Source organism: Colias eurytheme, chromosome 32 (assembly GCF_061535395.1).
Source record: "Colias eurytheme isolate Ceu_HAF_F1 chromosome 32, ilColEury1 Martin Lab GWU primary, whole genome shotgun sequence".
In the NCBI taxonomy this organism is placed as follows: Eukaryota; Metazoa; Arthropoda; class Insecta; order Lepidoptera; family Pieridae; genus Colias; species Colias eurytheme.
Window position 1 is genome coordinate 5625007 of NC_143011.1, and position 25555 is coordinate 5650561.

Below are 25555 nucleotides of genomic sequence, written 5' to 3' on the forward strand. Positions count from 1 at the left end.
ATTTTCCTGCCCTCTTTAGGTCGAATCTTATGTATAAAATGGCATTTAAAGTTTTTACCGATAAACGGTTGCGAAGCTTAGTTTTGACGACATTCATTTGGCTAAAAATACGTTCTATTTCCGCGTTGGAATGTGGTAGTGATAATAATGATATTGCCAGCTGTGATAAATCTGCAAAAGGGTTATTACCAGCTGCGTCTTTATAATCCATTACTTCATTCCAGAATTCCAAGGTGGAAGTTGTGCATGTCCATGAAATGTCGACTAAATTTACGTATGCAAGGTAGCAAAACTGTAGTTGGTTTCATATGGTTTAACTTTTATTATATTATAATATTTTATATGCTAAAAAATAAGCTATATGCTAGACAACAAATAAAAATGCTAAACAATGTAAAAATATGCTAAATTTAGCATAAATTATGCCAAATTGGCAACACTGCCCGAGACGTTACTCTAGAAATCGAAATCTGACATCAGTAATCGAATGCAGTGAATAAAAATCATCATAATAATAAATGCGTTGTGTTTTTTTATTATACTTGCCCTTTTTTTGCTCCTTAAATTTACGAAAGAAAGTATACTACTTTAAAAGGGATTCGCTTGATGAATTTTAAAATTGACATGTGTATCAAGTTCGAGCGACACATGTTTCTAGTCAGTACCGATTAATTCACTATAATCGATGTTTCACTTTCTAAGCAGGTTACCTCTCTTCGAAGATAAATTTGATAGACGTCAAAATTCAAATCAATGTTGCGTACCTACAAGTTGCGACTTGCGTATTTTGGCTGTTTGGGCGTTTGGCATGGTTTTAACAGTTGACTGTTGAAGATTATGAAAACAAAGAAAATAATAAGGTTGATGGTTCATAATAATTTCATATCGCCGATCTTCTCATTACAGAAAGTGCATATATTGCTATTAATTATGTTCAGTCTTGCAAGGTGTGAAGTGATTTATTGGTTTATTGTGGCCAAATCTTAATCTGTTGATTGTGATGATAAACTCACGACTAGTTACATCCAGCTCATCATACCAAGGTCTTCTCTGTAAATCTTCTTGAATATTTCCATACCATTTTCCTTTAAATTTCTGATCCTACTTCCAGAATTCTAACCACGTACTATTTAACGAGACATTTACATCGGAATACTCTACTCTACTACTACTACTCTTACTACTACTACTACTCTTTCAAATAAACTCACCCGCAATTTTTTACTTTTTGTCAAGGTGTACAAGTTTATAATATTATTCTAAAACGTTAGAAGTGAATTGTAAATCCTTTGAAATAAATGTATCTAAATCTAATTTACTTTTTGGTTCTTATTTGATTAACTTTTCATCTGGGATTGTTAATATATTATATAATATAAAAATTTGTGTGATTTATTGGTAGGTATACTATCTGCACACCTTACTCTTTCAAATAAAGAAATAAGTAATTACTTATGTATTCAAATTCACATTGGCGTCCATATATTCTGTGCCTCCAGTGAATAAGGGAATAACTCAAAAACAGCACTTTTCAGGAGAGACAAAAAACTATATATCAATACTAAATCTTTATTAATTCAAAATTTTAAGCTTGTATGTGTAAGATAATTCGCACGCTGAGAACGAAAGTGACCTAACTCAAAATTTTGCAAAAATGAGTTATACTCATAAAATGACTCAGAATAAGGTATTCTATCATTTAATAAATCAAAAACTATCCTATGTCACCTAGAAACCGAAAAACACGTATGTTGCGTCTCTTTATAATTTGCGTATTTTAAACGTCCCTCCGCTAAAATAGTGACCGTTTTAGTATTATGTCGGCACGGTGATTACATTTCTTAGTTTTAAAGTGATTTAATCCTGATTGCGGCGTTTATTTACCGAAAGGTAAGTAAATATTATGTCAATGTTCTAATCCTAACAAGACCTTTATTCGTATTAGGTCACTTTTGTACTAAAATGCAGTTTTTGAATTGTGACTTAAATCATATTAAGTCATTTTTGTATTATCAACTATTCTAAAGGTAACGACATATTTCTCGTTATGCCTGTACTTTATTAAATGCTTTCTTTGTTTAAGTGTATTATGTATAAATAGGCCGTTTTAATAATATTTTGATAAGTTAATTTTATGGCGTATTAAAGTTTATGTCATTGTTTCAATAATAATTTGTTTAAATATTTATGTTTAGGTCATTATTATGAAGAGATTAAAGATGATTTTATATTACAAATGGTTCAAGAAAATGAAAAAGAAAACGAAAAATTCATACCCAAAAAGTTATCATGAAATACAAGAGTTTCCTCGCTGAGTGATCATCATCATCTGAGGCTCTACAGCTGCTAGTGGGCCTTGGCCTGGTCCAGTATTTTCTTCCAGATCTCTCGGTCCTTTGTCTGAGTTCTCCAGATTTTCACAGCAATCATTAGATGCCATCCAACCATCGGAGCTTCGGCCCATCTGGTTTTCCATAGAGAAGACGCAGAGGTGCCTTCTTGTCGTCCATACGTGCCTCGTATCCGGCCCAGCGTAAACGGCCTAGTTTTATGGTCTATAAGACATTCGGCTCCTCGTACATTTCATAAAGCTCATGGTTATACCGCGTTCTCCAATGTCTATTTTCCAGCACAGCACCGAAAATCCGTCTGAGGATTTTTCGCTAGAACACCAGCAGGCAATCCTCATTTTTTTGCTCAGGACCCAACTTTCGGACCCGTATGTTAGTACTGGTCTTAGTAGGGTCTTTTATAGCAGTACCTTTATGTTTCGGCATAGCAGTTTCGATCAAAAATATCTTAGAAGGCCGAATCAGCCATAATTCGTTTAAATATTTCTGCAGATATTTCGTTCTGGTTTGTTATTAATTATGCCAGGTACACAAAGTCACGTACAGCCACGAACTTGACTTGTAGACCGAGCTTTTGGGCAGTTTGGTCTATAGTAATATATGCGTTAACAGCAGTAGAGGATCACTGCTGGTAGCGTCCTCCCGATCCAGGTCTATATCATCCGCGTATCTCAGTATTTGTATCTATTCGAAAAATAAAGTGCCCGATGTCTCAATTTCTGGAATCTCGGATGCATTTTTCTAAGGCTATGTTAATCAGAAGGCTGGAGAGCGCATCACCCTGCCTAAGGCCTTCCATTGCCCTAAAAGGTTGCAAGATACTGAATGGATCCGAACGACGCTTTTTTATTTTTTTAACGTCATTGCTGTAAGTGACGACACCAATTGTGGTGGAATGCCGATCTCAGTCAACGCTTGGTACAGGAAATTTCGGTGAACATTGTCGTATGCAGCCTTAAAATTCACGAAAATAATATGGTGTGTTATGACATTGAACTCAAGTGTTTTAAAATCTGATCAGTAGTCGAACGGTTAGGGCCCCAAGCGTACTGGTAGTCGCCTAGTTTGTCTTCTGTGTATGGAGATATTCTATTGAAAAGGACATAGGCGAAGATTTTATATGCCGTGTTTAAAAGAGATATACCGTGATAATTCTGGCAATCAAATATGTCACCTTTCTTGTGCTGTACACACCGCTGTAATATATACCCTATGTTACTGCGATGTTCCACTCATCGGGCGTATTAGATTATATTAGAAAAACTTAACTATAATTATTTTTCTTATGTCATTGTTGTGGCAACCCTGTACTTAGTCTGTGGTTCATGTACCTATGCAATGTGTAAGGCAATGTGCTTTTAGAAAGAATAAAGAAAAGTTAACAGGGCGTCGTTTCAGACTACTACACCTGGACTATCAGCTCATAAAATTTCTCCTTAAAGCTAGTTTCAGCATATTTAAGCAATTCCACAGAGATGTAATCAGTTCCTGGTGGCTTATGATTTTTGAGTTTCCTAATGGCCAATCTAACTTCGTCTATTTGTAGGCAGTGAGATATCTGGGATGTTAGTATAATTTTGTATGGCAGAAGGTGTTTCAGCAGTTTCTGTGCTATTTAGCAGTTCTTGGAAGTACTAATTCCATCTTTTAATAATATCGTTCTTACTATTTAGTAGCTCACTATCTTTACTTTTACAAGCTGAGGTTCTAGGTTTGAAATCTTTCCTACCTCTATTAGTTTGGCTGTAAAAGTTTCTCGAGTCCTTCGTTGAGAAACTTTTAGCAATCTCTTCAAGTTAGTTGACATCAACACATTTCTTCTTCTTTCTCTTGTGTAGTTATTTTTTTTCCTTCGTCGCGCTTTATGCTCTCTCTCGTCTGCAAGTGTAAGTCTGCTGTAACGATAGGTATGCTTCATTCTTTTCGTTAGTAACCTTTTGGCATTCGGCCACTTGTTTCTGCATCGTATCTCATTACCTAGATTTTCACTCGCAGCTGTTAGTAGAATTTTACTTAGTACTTCCCAGGATCTTACTTGCGTTTTGTTCGCTATTTATCTATCTGCTCTGAGCCAAAATTTTTAGATAAACTTTCACTTTAAGAGGTGCGAAATAAATCTACACTACATAGTATAAAACAAAGTCGCTTTTTCTGTTCCTATGTCCCTTTGTATGCTTAAATCTTTAAAACTACGGAACGGATTTTGATGCGGTTTTTTTTAATTCATAGAGTGATTAAATAGGAAGGTTTTAGTGTATAATTTATTAGGTTTGAAACAAAGTAGGCGAAGCCGCGGGCGGTAAGCTAGTAATATTATAAAGAGGAAAGGTTTGTATGTATGTATGGTTTTCACGCATAAACTACTGAACCGATTTTGATGAAATTTGGCACAGATAATCTTTAGACATTGAGAAAGAACATAGACTACCTTTTATTGTGAAATATGTACCACGGGCGGAGCCGGGGCGGACCGCTAGTTCCTAACTAAAACTGCACTTTTGTATTACTTTTTTTAATTAATTATACTGAAGTATAATTTTTTGTTGATTAATAATACCAATATTAGAGTTGATTGCCCATAGGTATTAAGTAAATAGTAAAAATGAGTCTTGAAACAAACAATAAATATAATTTCTTAGTTAACATTTGGTTTCATTAGACTACTTCCCATTAATATTTTAATACTAAGTTGACATAATTCAGGTTACGTCCAAATGCATGCATAGAACAAAAATACTAAAGTGACTCATTCCCAAACTAGTCAAAGATGAGTTACAAGTTTTCAGTACTAAAGTGACGCAATATCTAATGGTAATTTTTAAAAAAAGATAAAAAATATTTAAATTTAATTTAATTTATTTTTTATGGATTGTATGGGTGGATAATATCCTCTAAAATGATATCAGACTTTAATATCTTATATAACTTTGCATTCGAACAAATTATGACATGATTTGTAAATAGTTCTGTAAATTACGAACACTTTTTTGATGATTCCCAAAAAACACGAATTTCGTATTAGGTCACTTTCGTTCTCAGCGTGCGAATTATGATGTTAGACTATATTTTTACATATGAACACATGTTGTAACAACCCCAGAAATATACTTTTTTCGTGTTTTTTTGTAGTTGTGGCCTTATGAACGAGTACTTCATGGAATAACTCAATGTATTCACATAATTTTTTTTTTACTCTTTGCAATATAACGACTTATGCCCTTATGCACTATGTTCATAATCGCACAACACGACTTATATTATTGCCAGTTTTGGTTTTATAGAAATGATGTGACTTATTATGCTTGAAATTTGTGTACTTTATGACTCAATTGAGGCTTTTTAGTGGAAAAACTATGCACGTAGCTTGAAAAACGAATGAAATCAACGGGTTTTTTTATCGTTATTAGATAATAAAAACAAAACATCATTTAGGTATTTATGCATTTAACCCTAGAAGTCCAATCTACGTAAATTTGACGTATGAACTCTTCTATATTTACCATCGAATCGCTGCAAAATCCAGAACCAACTTATTAGCCGTCGAGACCTAGCAGTACATAGTTGGCTCATCCATGTAAATTCCGCCATTTGGTTGTAAAGAGGATGTTGTGCGTCATTTTGACGTATAATTGGGCTTTTCGTAACTTTTAAAATTGTTTCAAATTTTTATTTTGTGATTTATTTGAATGATTTTTTTCCAAGTCACGTTTCACATGATATCTATAGTATTATACTATAGATTGAGTATAAAATGGGATCCAGACAACTTTTATACTAGGACGAAAAACCTTCAATTTTAGTAAATGACGATTATTGTCCTCCGCTGGATTTGGACTTCAAGCAAAGGGATTGGGTGGCTGAAGATGTTGTCCGGAGTAAAACCGAATATGTTATGGGGTTTTGTTACCCATGTATAATGAAAGTCGTAGATTGTAAAATAAACCTTTAATCGATCTTTCAATAATACAGTACTATGTTGTTAATGCTATACAATGTTTCACCAGTCACCACAATGAGTCTAGTCTGTACAGGTTAGCAGGAGACAATCATTGAGTATTGGTATTAAATACGTATCAACTGCGTATTGCGTTTTGCGTATTAACTATTCTGCCGTCCTTTAACTAGAAAGCCGTTAAGCCCACGAAGTGAGTTTCGAGTAAATGGCAAAAAACACGGAAATCGTTATTTCTTAAAAATTATGACACTTAGAATAATTATTGTGAGATACATCGATCGAAATTTAATTATATTATATATAAATAATAGAATGCATAGAACGTGCATAGAATAAAATAGTAGGTAGCGTTTATTTCCCTCTGAGTAAGTAGTGTGTATTGTGTATCAAAAGTAACATTCAATTATGTATTGTGTTAATTTTATTTATTACGGATTCAACATCAAACAACTCTACGGTAAGTATCAAGGTGCGTATTAACTATAGAGCTATTATTTATTACCTTACCTAATACCTATAGGTATGTTATAGCTAATTGCTGCTGGGCGCTGGCTGCGATTTCGTCCATGTATCTACTGAAAGGTTTCATGACATAATATGAGCACAGGGGAATAAAATAAAAATACCAGTATGTACATCCAAAAATATTTATTTCAATTATTACAAATTATCCTTAATCTAATTTTGAAAATCTAACACTGAATTAGATTCCTTACAATAATATTATTCAAATTAATAACAAAATAACGTATTTTACGGCTAAATTAATATTGAACTAATTATGTAGTTAAAACACGAAAGCGCATTACCTTGTTATACCAAAAATTTTATATGATACAATATTTTCAACTGATATCGAAATGTACGAAAATAGTAATAATGTAATTGAACTGAGAACATAATATTTTAATATTCAGACAAAGCTGTATTGTTTCGATATACGTAGTTTTTATTGTAAACTGCACATAATATTTTCATAGAAAAATACTGTAAAACAACAGATGATGAAATTTTCAAATAATTTGGAAAATCCAAAAGTGCACGCCTCATAATTTTTTTTTAATAAATATTGCACGCCTCATAAGCGAAGCGTTGAGGTGGGTACTACTGTCACTTCGCGCAAAACATCTGATTTTTCAAACTTAAAATGTCTTTATGTATCATACATTGCACTTGTAAGATAATACATACACACACATATTAAGAAAAAACACTATTTTTAACGTTCATGATATTTTTGATGTCATTTTTGGTATTTAAACTAGTTAAAAAACAGTTTAAAAAAGTTCTGTCTTGGACGTCCGTGTGTCTGTATGTGCGGATCCTTTTTCTTGTTAACACGATAGCGACCGAAATACTTTACTAATCGAGTCTTTTTTTTTCTCTTTCGCTTGAGTATGCTCAGGAATAGAACCCTTTCATTTTTCAGGGTCTGATTCGATGTGGTTTAATTGTTATTAAATAAACAAAAATAATAATTAATAAATATTTATTAAAAAAAATTATGAGGCGTGCACTTTTGGATTTTCCAAATTATTTATTAATTATTATTTTTGTTTATTTAATAACAATTAAACCACATCGAATCAGACCCTGAAAAATGAAAGGGTTCTATTCCTGAGCATACTCAAGCGTAAGAGAAAAAAAAAGACTCGATTAGTAAAGTATTTCGGTCGCTATCGTGCTAACAAGAAAAAGGATCCGCACATACAGACACACGGACGTCCAAGACAGAACTTTTTTAAACTGTTTTTTAACTAGTTTAAATAACAAAAATGAACCGCTTGACAAATAGCAATTAATTGCTACACAAAGACAGCCTTATTGCTATTCGATTAAAAACGAAAAGTAATGCCTTAACTAGTGCATTTGAGGTTTAAAAAAAAACTTTTCGTAGGTTTTATTTAAGGTGATATTTGAGGTAATTTCTTAAAATAAAGTTGTGAACAATTCACAGTATACAGTTTTACGATATGAAGTTTTATGAAATGTTGCAGATTTAGTTTTATCGAATAAAAGGTAAATCGAGGCATTTAGTTTTGAATTTTTACAGAGAATTTATTGGGTCCTTATTTAGGCAGTTCATAATACAATGTCACAGATAATTAGCGTGTGTTCAAATAAACATCTAGCGTAAGATAAATCTTTGGAATCTACATTTGGTTTTAGTACATTAGATTGCTTTAAAATTAAGAACTATCCCATCAACGTTAGGGTACGTTAAATGTTAAGATATTAAGACTTTAAAAAAAAAAAAACTGGAAATAATCTTAAGGTAAGTTAATAGCGCCTTTACAGTTTACATACTGTCGTCAGATAATGTCTGTTTAATTGAATAGAGAAAAGAAAAACCCATCCAGGTTTTCTGAAAGTTTTTGAAGTGAAACTTCTTTATCGGGGTTGGACAAAAATTTAGTGTAACATTTTTGCGTTACGCCGTAAGCGTGACATTTTTGCGTTACGCCGTACGCGTGACATTTTTGCGTTACGCCATACTCGTGACATTTTTAAGGTCATAAAGAAGTTTCACTTCTTACGTGTGTACTCTAGTACACGCATACATTTTTTTTCTTATCCCTATCACGCGTGATTTGATATATTTCTGTAAAGTTGCATATTGTAAATTATTTTTTGAAAAAATAAGGTCAAAAAGAAGTTTCATTTCTTACGTGTGTACACGTACGCGTAGCACACGCACACATTTTTTTTGGTTTTTAGCTTCAAATAAGTCCTAAACGTGGAGTATTCGATAGTACCTAATCGATTTACATTGTGTGCCTTTAATGTAATTTCTTGATAATAGTTTTTGTGACTAGCTGCAGTTTGACATCAACTGAATACATCAATTAGGTAGTTGTACAGTAGTTGTTGAGCAGTTCATTCTTATTACGTTGAAACTAAAATTTAGCTCAGCCCTATTGCCGTTCGATATTAGATTCACAGATGAGTTTAAGCCTACACTTAATAATTGTTTTAAGTTGAGTTTTCAAATTTGCCGATAAAAAAAAAATTTGAAGGGTTTCTCGCGATTTTTTTGTAGGCAGATATGTTATCACATGATTACTTTAAATTCAAGTTGGTAAATATTCAGTTGAGAATAAGCTTTCACCACTTTGAGTGTTTTCTGCGGTTCAGTTACGAATTATTCGTTTTAAACTTTTTAAGATGTTATTTTTGTGCTGTTGTCACATTTGTTTGTCAATGATCATAACAACAAAATAAAACTGCTGTTAAAATTTGAGCAAGCTGCACAGGCTATCACTATGATAGACTTGGGAGGTATAATTCAGTAGAGTTGTAGTGGAGTATAGTTGTAGCATACTGATGGTTGTGTTGTCTCGTACGTTGTGAAGTAAATGTGTGTTGCGTGAAATAATATTGTGATGGTAATGTAGTTCGTCGAAGGATTGTGGTGTTCTATCTGGCATGAAGTCCAGGATAGTAGATGTGTTCTGACCGGTCAGGAGGACTAGGGCAGTATGGTAACCCTGTAAGGTCAGTGTGGGCCGAGGCAGGATAGTAGCTATTTTGGTATCCCGAGATGAATTACCGTAGTAATGTAGTGTGAGAAATGGCGTACGAGGACGCATGATTGTCGGTATGGCTGTATAGGAGATAACTTGAGTTTATTAAAATGAAAAACGATTAAGAATATTGATTCTGTTGGATGAGTAATAGTTCAGTTCAGGTTTCACTTTTTTTTACTGTTGAGCTATTGAATCCTGTAAACACCAATAATCACTTTGAAAAGACAGATTTTGTTTATACTATGTTCGGGTAACTTCACCTTGTTAATATATTGAGGATGCCTGAGGGCCAAGTACCACTTGAAGTTGGTTAGTGTTTGAAATTTGAGTTTGAGTTGAGTGGTAGCGATGAATCTTAGTTCGTTTGGTCAGAGAGTGCCAGTAGTCATTTCGTAGCCGTAGTCCGTTGAAATCGGTGTCTGCTATTAGGAGCTATGGCTGCTTATAGTGAACCGTGGATACGCGGTATTACCGTAGTCCGTTTGAAACCGGCGTCTGCTATTAGGAGTACAGATAGCTGCTTATAGTAAACCGTGGATACGCGGTGCGCGGGTGACGCTGGCGGAGGTTGGGTCTTGTAGAGACCATTGGAATATGGGAGTCCGTGGGACTCGGCATTCGGAGGAATGCGTGTGGAACAAACATGAGGTTTGTTGTGGGGCTTAGTGAAAAGCCAGAGTTTGCATTCGGAGGAATGCGTGTGTGTTGTTGGGCTTAGTGAAAAGCCAGAGTTTGCATTCGGAGGAATGCGTGTGTGTTGTTGGGCTTAGTGAAAAGCCAGAGTTGGTATTCGGTGGAATGCGTGTGTGATGTTGGGCTTAGTGAAAAGCCAGAGTTGGCATTCGGTGGAATGCGTGCGTGATGATGGGCTTAGTGAAAAGCCACAGGACTCGGATAAGATTCATGCTCTAGTTTTTTTGTGATACTTTAATAATGATCTGCTGATGACAATAGCAGTGAAAGTGGTATTTGGTTGCTTAAGCGTTATTTTCTTTTAGTAGTTAGTAGTTCATAAATTTAATCGAAATGATCAGGATTCAATGTTTCATTACTTTAATCAAAATGGTTAATTTCAAAGGGTTGAAGTTGGAAATTATTTTAAGGTATTCAAATTAAGAAAAAAACCTGTTTTCATATGAACTTAAATTTTGTATTATGAGATTCTTTGCTATAGGACGTTTCTTGTACAAATTTCATGATTCTGTGTTCACAAGAAATATCCTGAAGGTATTGATTCCTCGTGTCCCCTGCGAATGTCGAAAACTACTATCTTTTGATCGACTGTTATAACTTTTCAAAGCTTAACGGGACGATGGTATGCGATATGAATTTCAAAGGTCTTGATAGATAGACTGATAGACGTACGGACAACTAAGTGATCTTAAGGATTTAGTTTTTTTCAGTTTTGTGGTTTAAAAGCCTAAAAATTAAATATCCGAGTTTAATTGTAAAAATTTGTCAGGATTGGCCGAAGAGCATGTACTGTGCGAGATGTTTTCTGTGTTACAGCACCCACAAACACGAGGACGTGTTCAGCGCAGGATGGCCGTGTCGGAGACGGTCAATAGCGCGGATGTAAAACGACTCTAAGCACGAGTTCCGGGAGGTGGCAGCACAGTGAAGTTGGCGGCTTACTTCATGCTTGTACCGGGTCGAGCCCGTGAAGGCTCGCCCTCGGGACGGCACTTCACATTCGAACATCGAAGAGTTCGGATCTTCCACTACTAGGAACTGTTAACCTTTTCTTTGCTAGTGTTTAATTTAAATGTGTAACGTAACGGTTATTAAAAGTGATTGTATTTAAAGTGATTGTATTAAAATGACTGTATTGTAAAACTGACATGATTAAAAAGAGCAACTATAGAGTTTCTTGCCGGTTCTTCTCTGTAGATACTGCTTTCCGAATCGGTGGTAAATAAAGAAATGATTGAGTTTGAGGTGTTTCTTTGCTCGATTACCCAACGCAACGCCCACAGCTTGAAAATAGATTCACAATCTACATCTTGCTCCGACATCAGAATTGGGATCAAATCGAGCAAATGAGAAAACACGTGACGATAACCTCGATACGATATACGATAACCTGATTAAAAGTCAAAGCGCCGCAACCACGTGGCACTTCGATCCAGTTTCAACGGGAACAGCAAGAAGTCGGAAGCGAGCATCATCGTATCATCGAGAGCAGCGCCGTGTCATGTCGTGCACCGTGCCATCGCGTCGAGCATCCGGCTTCGAGCATCATGCGTCGAGCGTCGAGCATCATGCGTCGAGCGTCATGCGTTGCGCCATGTGGTGCATTACGCATCCATACTGAGCGCCGCGGCACCAAGCTGGGCTCCGCGACACCACGCCAGGTGTTGCACATCCACGCCAGGCACCGCAATACCACGCCGGGCGTCGCGCTACCATCACTACCATCAACACGTCGAGCCTGAGATCACCGGAACCAGAGCGACGTGTCGACGTGTCGTGCAACTATCCTTCAATCTCATACAAAACCGGTCAGTAGATAACATTCCACTTTGAGTGTACAGTAAGATAAGGAAAGTAGGTTTTCAAAATGTAGTAACTTCAAGCAACTTATTCGAAAGAAAAAGAAATTTATTGCCAAAAACATTAGTTACAAAATTTATTTTAAAATTAATTGAGGAAAATGGTCACAGCCTCGGCAAAATGCTGCACAAAAACAGCGCTAATTTACAGGCTGTACCGAATGTAATGATTACAGATTTTGTTAAAAGTTGTAACCTACAAGACCAGTGTATAGTTTAATCTTATTGCATTACATTTAACTCAACTTATTTACGCAGTGATAAATTAACAGTACCTATTTCACTTATTCAGGGACGGGTTTACATTAGTAGGTAATTCACGTAATTTTAAAAAATACTTTGTGGCGTAAGCACTGCCATCAAGATAAATTAAGTAACGAATTGCTTTAATGTTTGTTATTTTGTGAGCTAACAATAACAAAGAAAGCACATTAATTGGTACACTGCATCCAGATCCTTCAATCGAACGTAAACAATAAACATTCACTTGTCCGTGTATCAGAACAAAAACAGTATGCGAATTACTTTCAAATTAGTTTCTTAACTACCCGCGTTAGTTTCTTGACTACCCGCATTAATTTCTTAAACTACCTGCGTTAGTTTTTTAGGCTATAACCCTTGACAAATAGCAATTAATTGCTACACAAAGACAGCCTTATTGCTATTCGATTAAAAACGAAAAGTAATGCCTTAACTAGTGCATTTGAGGTTTAAAAAAAAACTTTTCGTAGGTTTTATTTAAGGTGATATTTGAGGTAATTTCTTAAAATAAAGTTGTGAACAATTCACAGTATACAGTTTTACGATATGAAGTTTTATGAAATGTTGCAGATTTAGTTTTATCGAATAAAAGGTAAATCGAGGCATTTAGTTTTGAATTTTTACAGAGAATTTATTGGGTCCTTATTTAGGCAGTTCATAATACAATGTCACAGATAATTAGCGTGTGTTCAAATAAACATCTAGCGTAAGATAAATCTTTGGAATCTACATTTGGTTTTAGTACATTAGATTGCTTTAAAATTAAGAACTATCCCATCAACGTTAGGGTACGTTAAATGTTAAGATATTAAGACTTTAAAAAAAAAAAAACTGGAAATAATCTTAAGGTAAGTTAATAGCGCCTTTACAGTTTACATACTGTCGTCAGATAATGTCTGTTTAATTGAATAGAGAAAAGAAAAACCCATCCAGGTTTTCTGAAAGTTTTTGAAGTGAAACTTCTTTATCGGGGTTGGACAAAAATTTAGTGTAACATTTTTGCGTTACGCCGTAAGCGTGACATTTTTGCGTTACGCCGTACGCGTGACATTTTTGCGTTACGCCATACTCGTGACATTTTTAAGGTCATAAAGAAGTTTCACTTCTTACGTGTGTACTCTAGTACACGCATACATTTTTTTTCTTATCCCTATCACGCGTGATTTAATATATTTCTGTAAAGTTGCATATTGTAAATTATTTTTTGAAAAAATAAGGTCAAAAAGAAGTTTCATTTCTTACGTGTGTACACTAGGGTGGAGTGAAAAATATTTTTTTTCATTTTCGTTTCGGCATACCTGTAAAAAGATGTCATTATTGCTCATAAATACACATGCAAAATTATACTTTGCAGATGATACATTTAGAGGTGCCCCCAACATCATGAACTTTCAGAAATTCAAAAAATTTAGTCGAAAATCATTAAAGTTTAATTTTGACAAATTAACGCTAAATCAGATTCTGTGTTATCTCGTTGGTTGCCAACGGGAAGACACATAATACATAATATTTCAATATATAAAAAAGTGGCTATCGCTGGCTACCAGTGGCTCTGGTCGGTGGCCCGTTTGCGCCGAATCTTATTGTAGGAAACGTTGATTTTGAACAGTGCCGTTAAGGAAATAACACTAATGTTAGTAATATTTCTTAGTTATATTTTACGCGTAAATACAATTAACACTAGAGCGCTCGCGCCTAAAATTTTCCTTGAGTGCACGCGTGGGTCACATATGTCACCCAATACGACGCACGTTTTTTTTCATAAAAATCGTAGTTAAAAAAGTAAACGAAGTACTTATTTATGAATCAACTTTATTTTTAAGTGATGAAACAAAAAAAATATCAATATTTTCTCATTTTACTTAAATTATGAGCTAAACATAAACCTCTGTGAAAAGTAACTAATTTATTACTTATTGTGATCAATCAGTTTTTTTTACTTTGGAAACTACAAATTTGGTAAAAATAATCATCTAATTATAAAGTTTAAGAATAAGTTGTTCTTATCCAATAAAATTTTATTTTCAACTAGGTTTCCGCCCGCGGCTTCGCTCGCGCAGTCAAAGAAAACCCGCATAGTTCCCGCTCCCGTGGGATTTCCGGGATTGCGTCATTTTCCCGGGATAAAAAGTAGCCTATGTCCTTCCTCGGGTATCAAAATATCTCCAACCAAATTTCATAAAAATTGGTTCAGTAGTTTAGGCGTGATTGAGTAACAGAAAGACAGACAGAGTTACTTTCGCATTTATAATATTAGTATGGATAAAAAATAAGTATGTCCTAGCACTCGAATATGAGTATTTTATTTCGATCTTAGTTACCCATATATTAATAATTTCTTAAAAGTATAAATTGATCATAAGAGCAGTAAAAAATAAAAGCGGTATACTTGATTTTCACTCGTAATTGTATGATTTCAAAAACTTCCTAGAACGCTCGCGCGGGGGACATGCGTCACCCATGTACTTTTATATTTTCGCAGAGTACACTTCGTTGCACCAAGGAAGCTGACACGCTGCTAAAATGTCCGGTGATTGGTAGTCGGGGAATACCTGAGACAACAACACTCAAGCACGATTGTTTAAAAAAATATTTAGCAATGTATAGCACTGGGTGACCTATGTCCCCCGCGCGTGCGCTCTAGTGTTAAGATCATAATTTAATATTTTTGATGTGAGTTCTATCTATAATTCCGCTTTGTTACAGTAAAGTGTTGGAAGTCAAAATACGACAAACGACATGTTGTCCTGTATTTTGTTTGCCAGATAAGTACCCAGTGTCTCAATTACCAACTTATACTGATGCTAAGAAACTATTACTTATTTATTAGATATGAATTTAAACCTGATAAAATAACAAAATTCATGATTTATCCGAAAGATTAGCTACGGAAATGTTTGATGTGTGGCGAAAAGCATCGCTTCCCACTATTAGCTTTAATAGAGTACTACAACTTATTCGACACACCATATTCGATGAATATAGACGCTTATTAAAACCTTATCAAGACCGACAAACTAACAAAAAAGAACAAGAAAAGATAACTGAAGTATTTTGTCACTCAGTACCAAAGGTTATTTGATATTTGAAGTTGCAAATGCATTTTTTTTTAATTCTCTTGTACTTGCTCAAAAAATTACGAGTTCCAGGGAGGTGGCAGCACAGTGAAGTTGGCGGCTTACTTCATGCTTGTACCGGGTCGAGCCCGTGAAGGCTCGCCCTCGGGACGGCACTTCACATTCGAACATCGAAGAGTTCGGATCTTCCACTACTAGGAACTGTTAACCATTTCTCTGCTAGTGTTTAATTTAAATGTGTAACGTAACGGTTATTAAAATTGATTGTATTTAAAGTGATTGTATTTAAAATGACTGTATTGTAAAACTGACATGATTAAAAGAGCAACTATGGAGTTTCTTGCCGGTTCTTCTCTGTAGATACTGCTTTCCGAATCGGTGGTAAATAAAGAAATGATTGAGTTTGAGGTGTTTCTTTGCTCGATTACCCAACGCAACGCCCACAGCTTGAAAATAGATTCACAATCTACACCTTGCTCCGACATCAGAATTGGGATCAAATCGAGCAAATGAGAAAACACGTGGCGATAACCTCGATACGATATACGATAACCTGATTAAAAGTCAAAGCGCCGCAACCACGTGGCACTTCGATCCAGTTTCAACGGGAAGAAGCATCCTACAGATCTACGAGCATACGTGTCACTGAGCAGCCGGAGACAAAGGGAGAGCTCGTTATGTGCGGGCAGGGTGGCAACTTCGCCTCGCGCTGCACGGATGACACTGCCGCTCGCATCACCGCGTCGGAAGCCGTATCATCGAGAGCAGCGCCGTGTCATCATGTCGTGCACCGTGCCATTGCGTCGAGCGTCCGGCTTCGAGCATCATGCGTCGATCGTCGAGCATCATGCGTCGAGCATCATGCGTCGAGCGTCGAGCGTCATGCGTGGCGCCATGTGGTGCTGCATCCATACTGTGCGCCGCGGCACCAAGCTGGGCTCCGCGACACCACGCCAGGCGTTGCGCATCCACGCCAGGCACCGCAATATCACGCCGGGCGTCGCGCTACCATCACTACCATCAACACGTCGAGCCTGAGATCACCGGAACCAGAGCGACGTGTCGACGTGTCGTGCAACTATCCTTCAATCTCATACAAAACCGGTCAGTAGATAACATTCCACTTTGAGTGTACAGTAAGATAAAGAAAGTAGGTTTTCAAAATGTAGTAACTTCAAGTAACTTATTCGAAAGAAAAAGAAATTTATTGCCAAAAACATTAGTTACAAAATTTATTTTAAATTAATTGAGGAAAATGGTCACAGCCGCGGCAAAATGCTGCACAACAAGTCAATAACTGCGTTAAAAACAACCGACTTCAAACTTGCACTTGCAACATTTACAAATACAGACAAAAATGCTCATAAAATAAAACTACGGGGCCTATCCGAATAAAATTTTTATGGGACCAATTCGACACCATCCCGCATCGAACAAAAAAAGAATCACGTAAATCGGTTCAGAAACCTCTGAGTAATCGGTGTACATACATAAAAAAAAAAAAAAAAACATACCGGCCGAATTGATAACCTCCTCCTTTTTTTTGAAGTCGGTTAAAAACAGTGCTGATTTACAGGTGTAACGATTAGATTTTGTTAAAAGTTGTAGCCTACAGACCAGTGTATAGTTAAATCGTATTGCATTACATTTAACTCAACTTATTTACGCAGTGTTGTTGTTATTAGGTCGTGCGATATTGCTTTACGGTTTTGTAGTTAGTTAAAACTTATTCCATTACATTCAGCCCATCTTAGTTACGCAGTGATAAATTAACAGTACCTATTTCACTTATTCAGGGACGGGTTCACTTTAGTAGGTAATTCACGTAATTTTAAAAAATACTTTGTGGCGTAAGCACTGCCATCAAGATAAATTAAGTAACGAATTGCTTTAATGTTTGTTATTTTGTGAGCTAACACTAACAAAGAAAGCACATTAATTGGTACACTGCATCCAGATCCTTCAATCGAACGTAAACAATAAACATTCACTTGTCCGTGTATCAGAACAAAAACAGTATGCGAATTACTTTCAAATTAGTTTCTTAACTACCCGCGTTAGTTTCTTGACTACCCGCATTAATTTCTTAAACTACCTGCGTTAGTTTTTATTTAGGCTATAACCCTTGACAAATAACAATTAATTGCTACACAAAGACAGCCTTATTGCTATTCGATTAAAAACGAAAAGTAATGCCTTAACTAGTGCATTAGAGGTTTAAAAAAAAAACTTTTCGTAGGTTTTATTTAAGGTGATATTTGAGGTAATTTCTTAAAATAAAGTTGTGAACAATTCACAGTATACAGTTTTACGATATGAAGTTTTATGAAATGTTACAGATTTACTTTGATCGAATAAAAGGTAAATCGAGGCATTTAGTTTTGAATTTTTACTTGGGAGAATTTATTAGGTCCTTATTTAGGCAGTTCATAATACAATGTCGCAGATAATTAGCGTGTTCAAATAAACAGCTGGCCTAAGATAAATGTTATGATTGGAATACGGGTCTAGATTTAGTTTGAGTACGTAACTTGATTGCTTTAAAATTATTTTAACTATCTCATCGACGTTTGGGTCCGTTCAATGTAAAGATATTAAGATTTAAGACTGTTGAAAATAATCTTAAGGTTAATAGCGCCTTTACAGTTTACATACTATCGTCAGATAATGTCTGTTTAATTGCATAGAGAAAAGAAAAACCCATCCAGGTTTTCTGAAGGTTTTTGAAGTGAAACTTCTTTATCGGGGTTGAAAAAAAATTTAGCGTGACATTTTTCCGTTACGCACCATTTTTTTTCTTATCCCTATCACGCGTGATTCGACATATTTCTGTAAAGTTGCATATAGTAAATTATTTTTTTTGAAAAAATAAGGTCATAAAGAAGTTTCATTTCGTGCGTAGTACACGCACATATTTTTTCTTTTTTTAGCTTCAAATAAGTCCTAAACGTGGAGTATTCGATAGTACCTAATCGATTTACATTGTGTGCATTTAATGTAATTTCTTGATAATAGTTTTTGTGACTAGCTGCAGTTTGACATCAACTGAATACATCAATTAGGTAGTTGTACAGTAGTTGTTGAGCAGTTCATTCTTATTACGTTGAAGCTAAAATTTAGCTCAGCCCTTTTGCCGTTCGATATTAGATTCACAGATGAGTTTAAGCCTACACTTATTAATTGTTTTAAGTTGAGTTTTCAAAAGTAAATATACCGTTAAGAAATTTAGCCACATGTAAATTTGCCGATAAAAAGAAAAAGTTTTGAAGTGTTTCTCTAGTTTTTTTTTTGTAGGCATTCATTTAGGCAGATATTATGTTATCACATGATTACTTTAAATTCAAGTTGGTAAATATTCAGTTGAGAATAAGCTTTCACCACTTTTTGAGTGTTTTCTGCGGTTCAGTTACGAATTATTCGTTTTAAACTTTTTAAGATGTTATTTTTGTGCTGTTGTCACATTTGTTTGTCAATGATCATAACAACAAAATAAAACTGCTGTTAACATTTGAGCAAGCTGCACAGGCTAGCACAATGATAGATTTGGGAGGTATAGTTCAGTAGAGTTCTAGTTGAGTAGAGTTGTAGCATACTGATAGTTGTGTTGTCTCGTACGTTGTGAAGTAAATGTGTGTTGCGTGAAATAATATTGTGATGGTAATGTAGTTCATCGAAGGATTGATAAAATTTGGTAGAAAATGGAAAATGGTAGGTTAGATAAATTAATAGATCAACAACAGTTTTATTCATTATAGAATGCCTGTGGCCAGTGTTACGTGGCATAAGCTGGTAAGTACGGTAGGCGGTACAAAAGAAATATCAGAGAAACGATCAGTGCGCTCGCAAGTTCGTCACTGTTCATACCGCGCTCTATACAAACAAATAGTATAGTGGTCACAAATATAGTTTGATATGTTGCAATGTGTTTATTGTAACCAAATAAATAACGTGTGTGTATTATATGTGTCTATGCGAGCTGTGTGTGTGTGCGCACCTTGCCGCGCGGCAGCTTGAGGTGCACGAGCTGTGTGTGAGTGCGGAGGGCGGTGCGCTGGGAGAAGGCCCTGCCGCAGTCGGTGCAAGCGAACGGCTTCTCGCCGGTGTGCGTGCGCGCGTGGTTGATCAGCGTGCTGCGTGCCTGTGGAGGAAATTAACTATATGTGATGTGATATAGATTAGCAGAGATATTTTATAGATAGATCATTTATAGATATTTTATAGAGATATATTAGTAGAGATATTTTTGTTTATTCGCAAGTAAAGAGCATCTGTATTTAATATTGTCTATAAAAACATTATTATGTATAGGCAGTTAAAACATTATTTTAAACGTAATCGCAAAAATAAAAACGTAGGCTTCCGTCACCATTCGAAGCGAATACATACGCAAATAATATGCATAAAGTTTAATATTTACATTTATAGCATTCAAATCATTCAAGTGCTTTACAAGGAAATTTTTAAGGAATTGTAATCTTTGATCAGGTCATTTAATTTCCATTGAAGTGAAAATGGAAACTGAAATGGCTTAGCTTTTGTACCTATGCAGAAAACTTAACGAAACCCTAATCTATATCAGTACAAAAATTGACCGAAATTGCGTAGACATTGTTAGATAAATTCATTCTAACAATGCAGCAACAAATGCTATTCTATTCGAGGCCGATATTAATTATCGATCGCCAGCTTCAATATTTTTGGATAGTTACAATATGGAAATTGTTATTTTAATATTAAAATAGGTGATTAAATTACTCGATTTTATTCTGAATTCGATTGATTAAAAATGAAGTAATATACGAACTTTTATTAGGTAAGAAACAGGTAGACACTACACACTAATAATTATTGCGAGTACAAATAATAATGCTAAAAACTAAACAATTTTTCTTGCGTAAAATACAAAATACAGCTTATTATTTCTATCAAATGTATATGATGAGCTTAGTACTTTTACAATAAGACTCTATTCGGCTAGGTTTTGTTCGTACATTTAATGTTTGAAAATATCTCTACTAATATATCTCTATAAAATATCTATAAATGATCTATCTATAAAATATCTCTGCTAATCTATATCACATCACATATAGTTAATTTCCTCCACAGGCACGCAGCACGCTGATCAACCACGCGCGCACGCACACCGGCGAGAAGCCGTTCGCTTGCACCGACTGCGGCAGGGCCTTCTCCCAGCGCACCGCCCTCCGCACTCACACACAGCTCGTGCACCTCAAGCTGCCGCGCGGCAAGGTGCGCACACACACACAGCTCGCATAGACACATATAATACACACACGTTATTTATTTGGTTACAATAAACACATTGCAACATATCAAACTATATTTGTGACCACTATACTATTTGTTTGTATAGAGCGCGGTATGAACAGTGACGAACTTGCGAGCGCACTGATCGTTTCTCTGATATTTCTTTTGTACCGCCTACCGTACTTACCAGCTTATGCCACGTAACACTGGCCACAGGCATTCTATATCTATAATGAATAAAACTGTTGTTGATCTATTAATTTATCTAACCTACCATTTTCCATTTTCTACCAAATTTTATCAATTTTTCTACTATTTTCTACCAAATCCGACGTATTTTCTACTAAATTCTACCATTTTACTAATAATTTCTACCAATTCTTTACTAAATCCGAAGTTTTTCTACCAAAACCTCCCATTTCCTATCCTTCCTATCCTTCCCATCATATTATATTTCTACCAAATCCTAACAAATTTTCTACCACATCCTACCGTACTTAAAAAGTTATTCCAGACGCAGCTTTTTTTTTCAAATAGATGAATTCTTAAAACTCTATGTGTACACTCTCCTAACAAGCAACCCGCCCAACTTTTCCGCCCGCTCATGAACTATCGTTTAAGATTATGTTTTCATAGACAAAATGCTCACATTAGCGAAGCGCTATTTGCCGGCTGCGCGAAGCGAGAGAAGGAAACATGAATTTTAAGGAAAAAATTAGCAAAATCGTTGAATTATTTTTTACGTGATCACGTGATTGTGGGACACACACTCGGTAAAATGGACACAGAGCAATGCGCGCGCTAATACATAATCTAAGCTTTAAACACATCAATATTTTGTTTGCTCTTCAATCACAAGTTAATGTAGAGCCATTTTAATAGGCAACATTTGACAGTTCAACAAAATTCAACAACGTAACCTAGTAACGGCGACATAGAATAATATGTTATTTCGTTTTGTTAGAATTGCACATTTGCAGAACTTTTTTCAATTACGATTACATATTTATAATAATAATGACCGATACAAGTAATTATTTAAAGATTTGATTTGACTGATAAACCATTCTAAACATAATAAACAATTTCTGATTTAAAGAACTGACGTCGCTACAATTTTGTGTCAATAAACCTTTTCTCTTTTTAAATACCAGAGACTTTACTCTAAAAATCGAAATCTGACATCTAGAATCGAATGCATTGATTACTTGTGAATAAAAATTATCATAAATCTATACAAATATTATAAAGAGGAAAGGTTTGATTTTTTGTTTGTTTGTTTGTTTGTATGAATTGAATAGGCTCCGAAACTACTTGGCAGATTTGAAAAATTCTTTCACTGTTGGAAAGCTACATCATTTCTGAGTGACATAGGCTATATTTCATTTTCAAAAAAAATAGGCATCCTTACTAAAATTACGATAACGTAATCCAAGGTGTGAAAAAAATATCAAAAAACTACCTTACATCGCGTGCGCTGCGAAAACTATTGATGATAGAACAAAATGATATACTACATTTTTTTAGAACACACCATTATCTACAAAAAATCAGCGGCAGCATATCTCTAACTATTACAGTCATGTCACAATAAGCGTTTTTTTATTGAAAAAAAGAAATTAAAATACCACCGCTACAAAAAGCTCTTTATTTGTACCTTGGTATTAACCCTTATCAAAATAAACGATGTATTATTTAAGACTGCTTCAATATCTTTATATTACTTTTTGAATTATTCGATTCTGACAATCCATTCAAAAGATATCAAGAGTTAAAAAAAAATTAAAAAATAAACTGTATTCGGCTAGCTATGCGTTGTAGGCGTCACTCGGGCAGGGGTACGGGAGGGGGGTTAAGATCACGAAATAAACTTGCCGCGCGGCTTACTCGCGCGGTCGGCTCCCTACGTGATGGACGTGTGCGGAATTTACGCTTGATAATAATTCGTTTAGTAAGTAACTAAACCGATTTAAAAAGTTCTTTTCAGAACTAAACCCATTTCTATAAAACTAGCTTCCGCCCGCGACTCCGTCCGCGCGGATGTCGGTCTTCGCGTGGATGATGGCCTTATCACTCTTAAGTGATAAGGCCGCCTTCTGTGCTGTTTTTCTCTTAGAATAAGTTTTGTTTGTATTTTATGTATTTTGGCAGCACAATAAAGAGTATAAAATAAATGATTTATTTCTCCATTTTGAGTAACTCTGACAATGACATCTTATAAATATCTATTGGACCCAAATACGGCTAGGCCTATAATAATACGGAACGTGTGTTCGCGGTTCTACACTCTACAGAACAACGTCTATGGATAAAACTGAAGAATTAAGATTAATTTTTTTTCTACGTATTTTTCCAGGATAAAAAGTATCCTATTTTACGCCCAGGATAATAAGGTATAATTATACCAAGTTTCATCGAAATCGAACCGTCAGTTTTCCCGTGATGCCTTAAACCTAAAACAAATGTGACAACAGCACAAAAATAACATCTTAAAAAGTTTAAAACGAATAATTCGTAACTGAACCGCAGAAAACACTCAAAAAGTGGTGAAAGCTTATTCTCAACTGAATATTTACCAACTTGAATTTAAAGTAATCATGTGATAACATAATATCTGCCTACAAAAAAAAACTAGAGAAACACTTCAAAACTTTTTTTTTTTTATCGGCAAATTTACATGTGGCTAAATTTCTTAACGGTATATTTACTTTTGAAAACTCAACTTAAAACAATTAATAAGTGTAGGCTTAAACTCATCTGTGAATCTAATATCGAACGGCAAAAGGGCTGAGCTAAATTTTAGTTTCAACGTAATAAGAATGAACTGCTCAACAACTACTGTACAACTACCTAATTGATGTATTCAGTTGATGTCAAACTGCAGCTAGTCACAAAAACTATTAATTATCAAGAAATTACATTAAATGCACACAATGTAAATCGATTAGGTACTATCGAATACTCCACGTTTAGGACTTATTTGAAGCTAAAAAAAACAAAAAAAAATGTGTGCGTGTACTACGCGTACGTGTACACACGTAAGAAATGAAACTTCTTTATGACCTTATTTTTCAAAAAATAATTTACTATATGCAACTTTACAGAAATATGTCGAATCACGCGTGATAGGGATAAGAAAAAAAATGGTGCGTAACGGAAAAATGTCACGCGTAACGAAAAAAATGTTACACTAATTTTTTTTTTCAACCCCGATAAAGAAGTTTCACTTCAAAAACCTTCAGAAAACCTGGATGGGTTTTTCTTTTCTCTATTCAATTAAACAGACATTGTCTGACGATAGTATGTAAACTGTAAAGGCGCTATTAACCTTAAGATTATTTTCATTTTCTTTTTTTTTTAACCGTCTTAATATCTTAACATTTAACGTACCCTAACGTTGATGGGATAGTTAAGAGTTCTTAATTTTAAAGCAATCTAATGTACTAAAACCAAATGTAGATCCAATTATAAGATTTATCTTACGCCAGATGTTTATTTGAACACACGCTAATTATCTGTGACATTGTATTATGAACTGCCTAAATAAGGACCTAATAAATTCTCTGTAAAAATTCAAAACTAAATGCCTCGATTTACCTTTTATTTGATAAAACTAAATCTGCAACATTTCATAAAACTTCATATCGTAAAACTGTATACTGTGAATTGTTCACAACTTTATTTTAAGAAATTACCTCAAATATCACCTTAAATAAAACCTACGAAAAGTTTTTTTTAAACCTCTAATGCACTAGTTAAGGCATTACTTTTCGTTTTTAATCGAATAGCAATAAGGCTGTCTTTGTGTAGCAATTAATTGCTATTTGTCAAGGGTTATAGCCTAAATAAAAACTAACGCAGGTAGTTTAAGAAATTAATGCGGGTAGTCAAGAAACTAACGCGGGTAGTTAAGAAAAAGTAATTCGCATACTGTTTTTGTTCTGATACACGGACAAGTGAATGTTTATTGTTTACGTTCGATTGAAGGATCTGGATGCAGTGTACCAATTAATGTGCTTTCTTTGTTAGTGTTAGCTCACAAAATAACAAACATTAAAGCAATTCGTTACTTAATTTATCTTGATGGCAGTGCTTACGCCACAAAGTATTTTTTTAAAATTACGTGAATTACCTACTAAAGTGAACCCGTCCCTGAATAAGTGAAATAGGTACTGTTAATTTATCACTGCGTAACTAAGATGGGCTGAATGTAATGGAATAAGTTTTAACTAACTACAAAACCGTAAAGCAATATCGCACGACCTAATAATAACAACACTGCGTAAATAAGTTGAGTTAAATGTAATGCAATACGATTTAACTATACACTGGTCTTGTAGGCTACAACTTTTAACAAAATCTAATCGTTACATTCGGTACAACCTGTAAATCAGCACTGTTTTTGTGCAACATTTTGCCGCGGCTGTGACCATTTTCCTCAATTAATTTAAAATAAATTTTGTAACTAATGTTTTTGGCAATAAATTTCTTTTTCTTTTGAATAAGTTACTTGAAGTTACTACATTTTGAAAACCTACTTTCTTTATCTTACTGTACACTC

At 34.9% G+C, this 25555-nt stretch overlaps 1 protein-coding gene across 1 annotated transcript in view; it reads right to left on the reverse strand.

Moving 5' to 3' along the window:
* Positions 1-21214, reverse strand: part of LOC149895233 (zinc finger X-chromosomal protein-like) — a 41393-nt gene extending 20179 nt beyond the window's left edge. Inside the window, exons 1-2 of the mRNA XM_090119204.1 lie at positions 21182-21214; positions 19718-19861 (exon numbers count right to left, since the gene is read on the reverse strand). Coding sequence (XP_089975330.1) covers positions 19718-19861; positions 21182-21214 — 177 coding nt within the window. The remainder of the gene's footprint in view (positions 1-19717; positions 19862-21181) is intronic.
* Positions 21215-25555: the final 4341 nt, after the last annotated feature.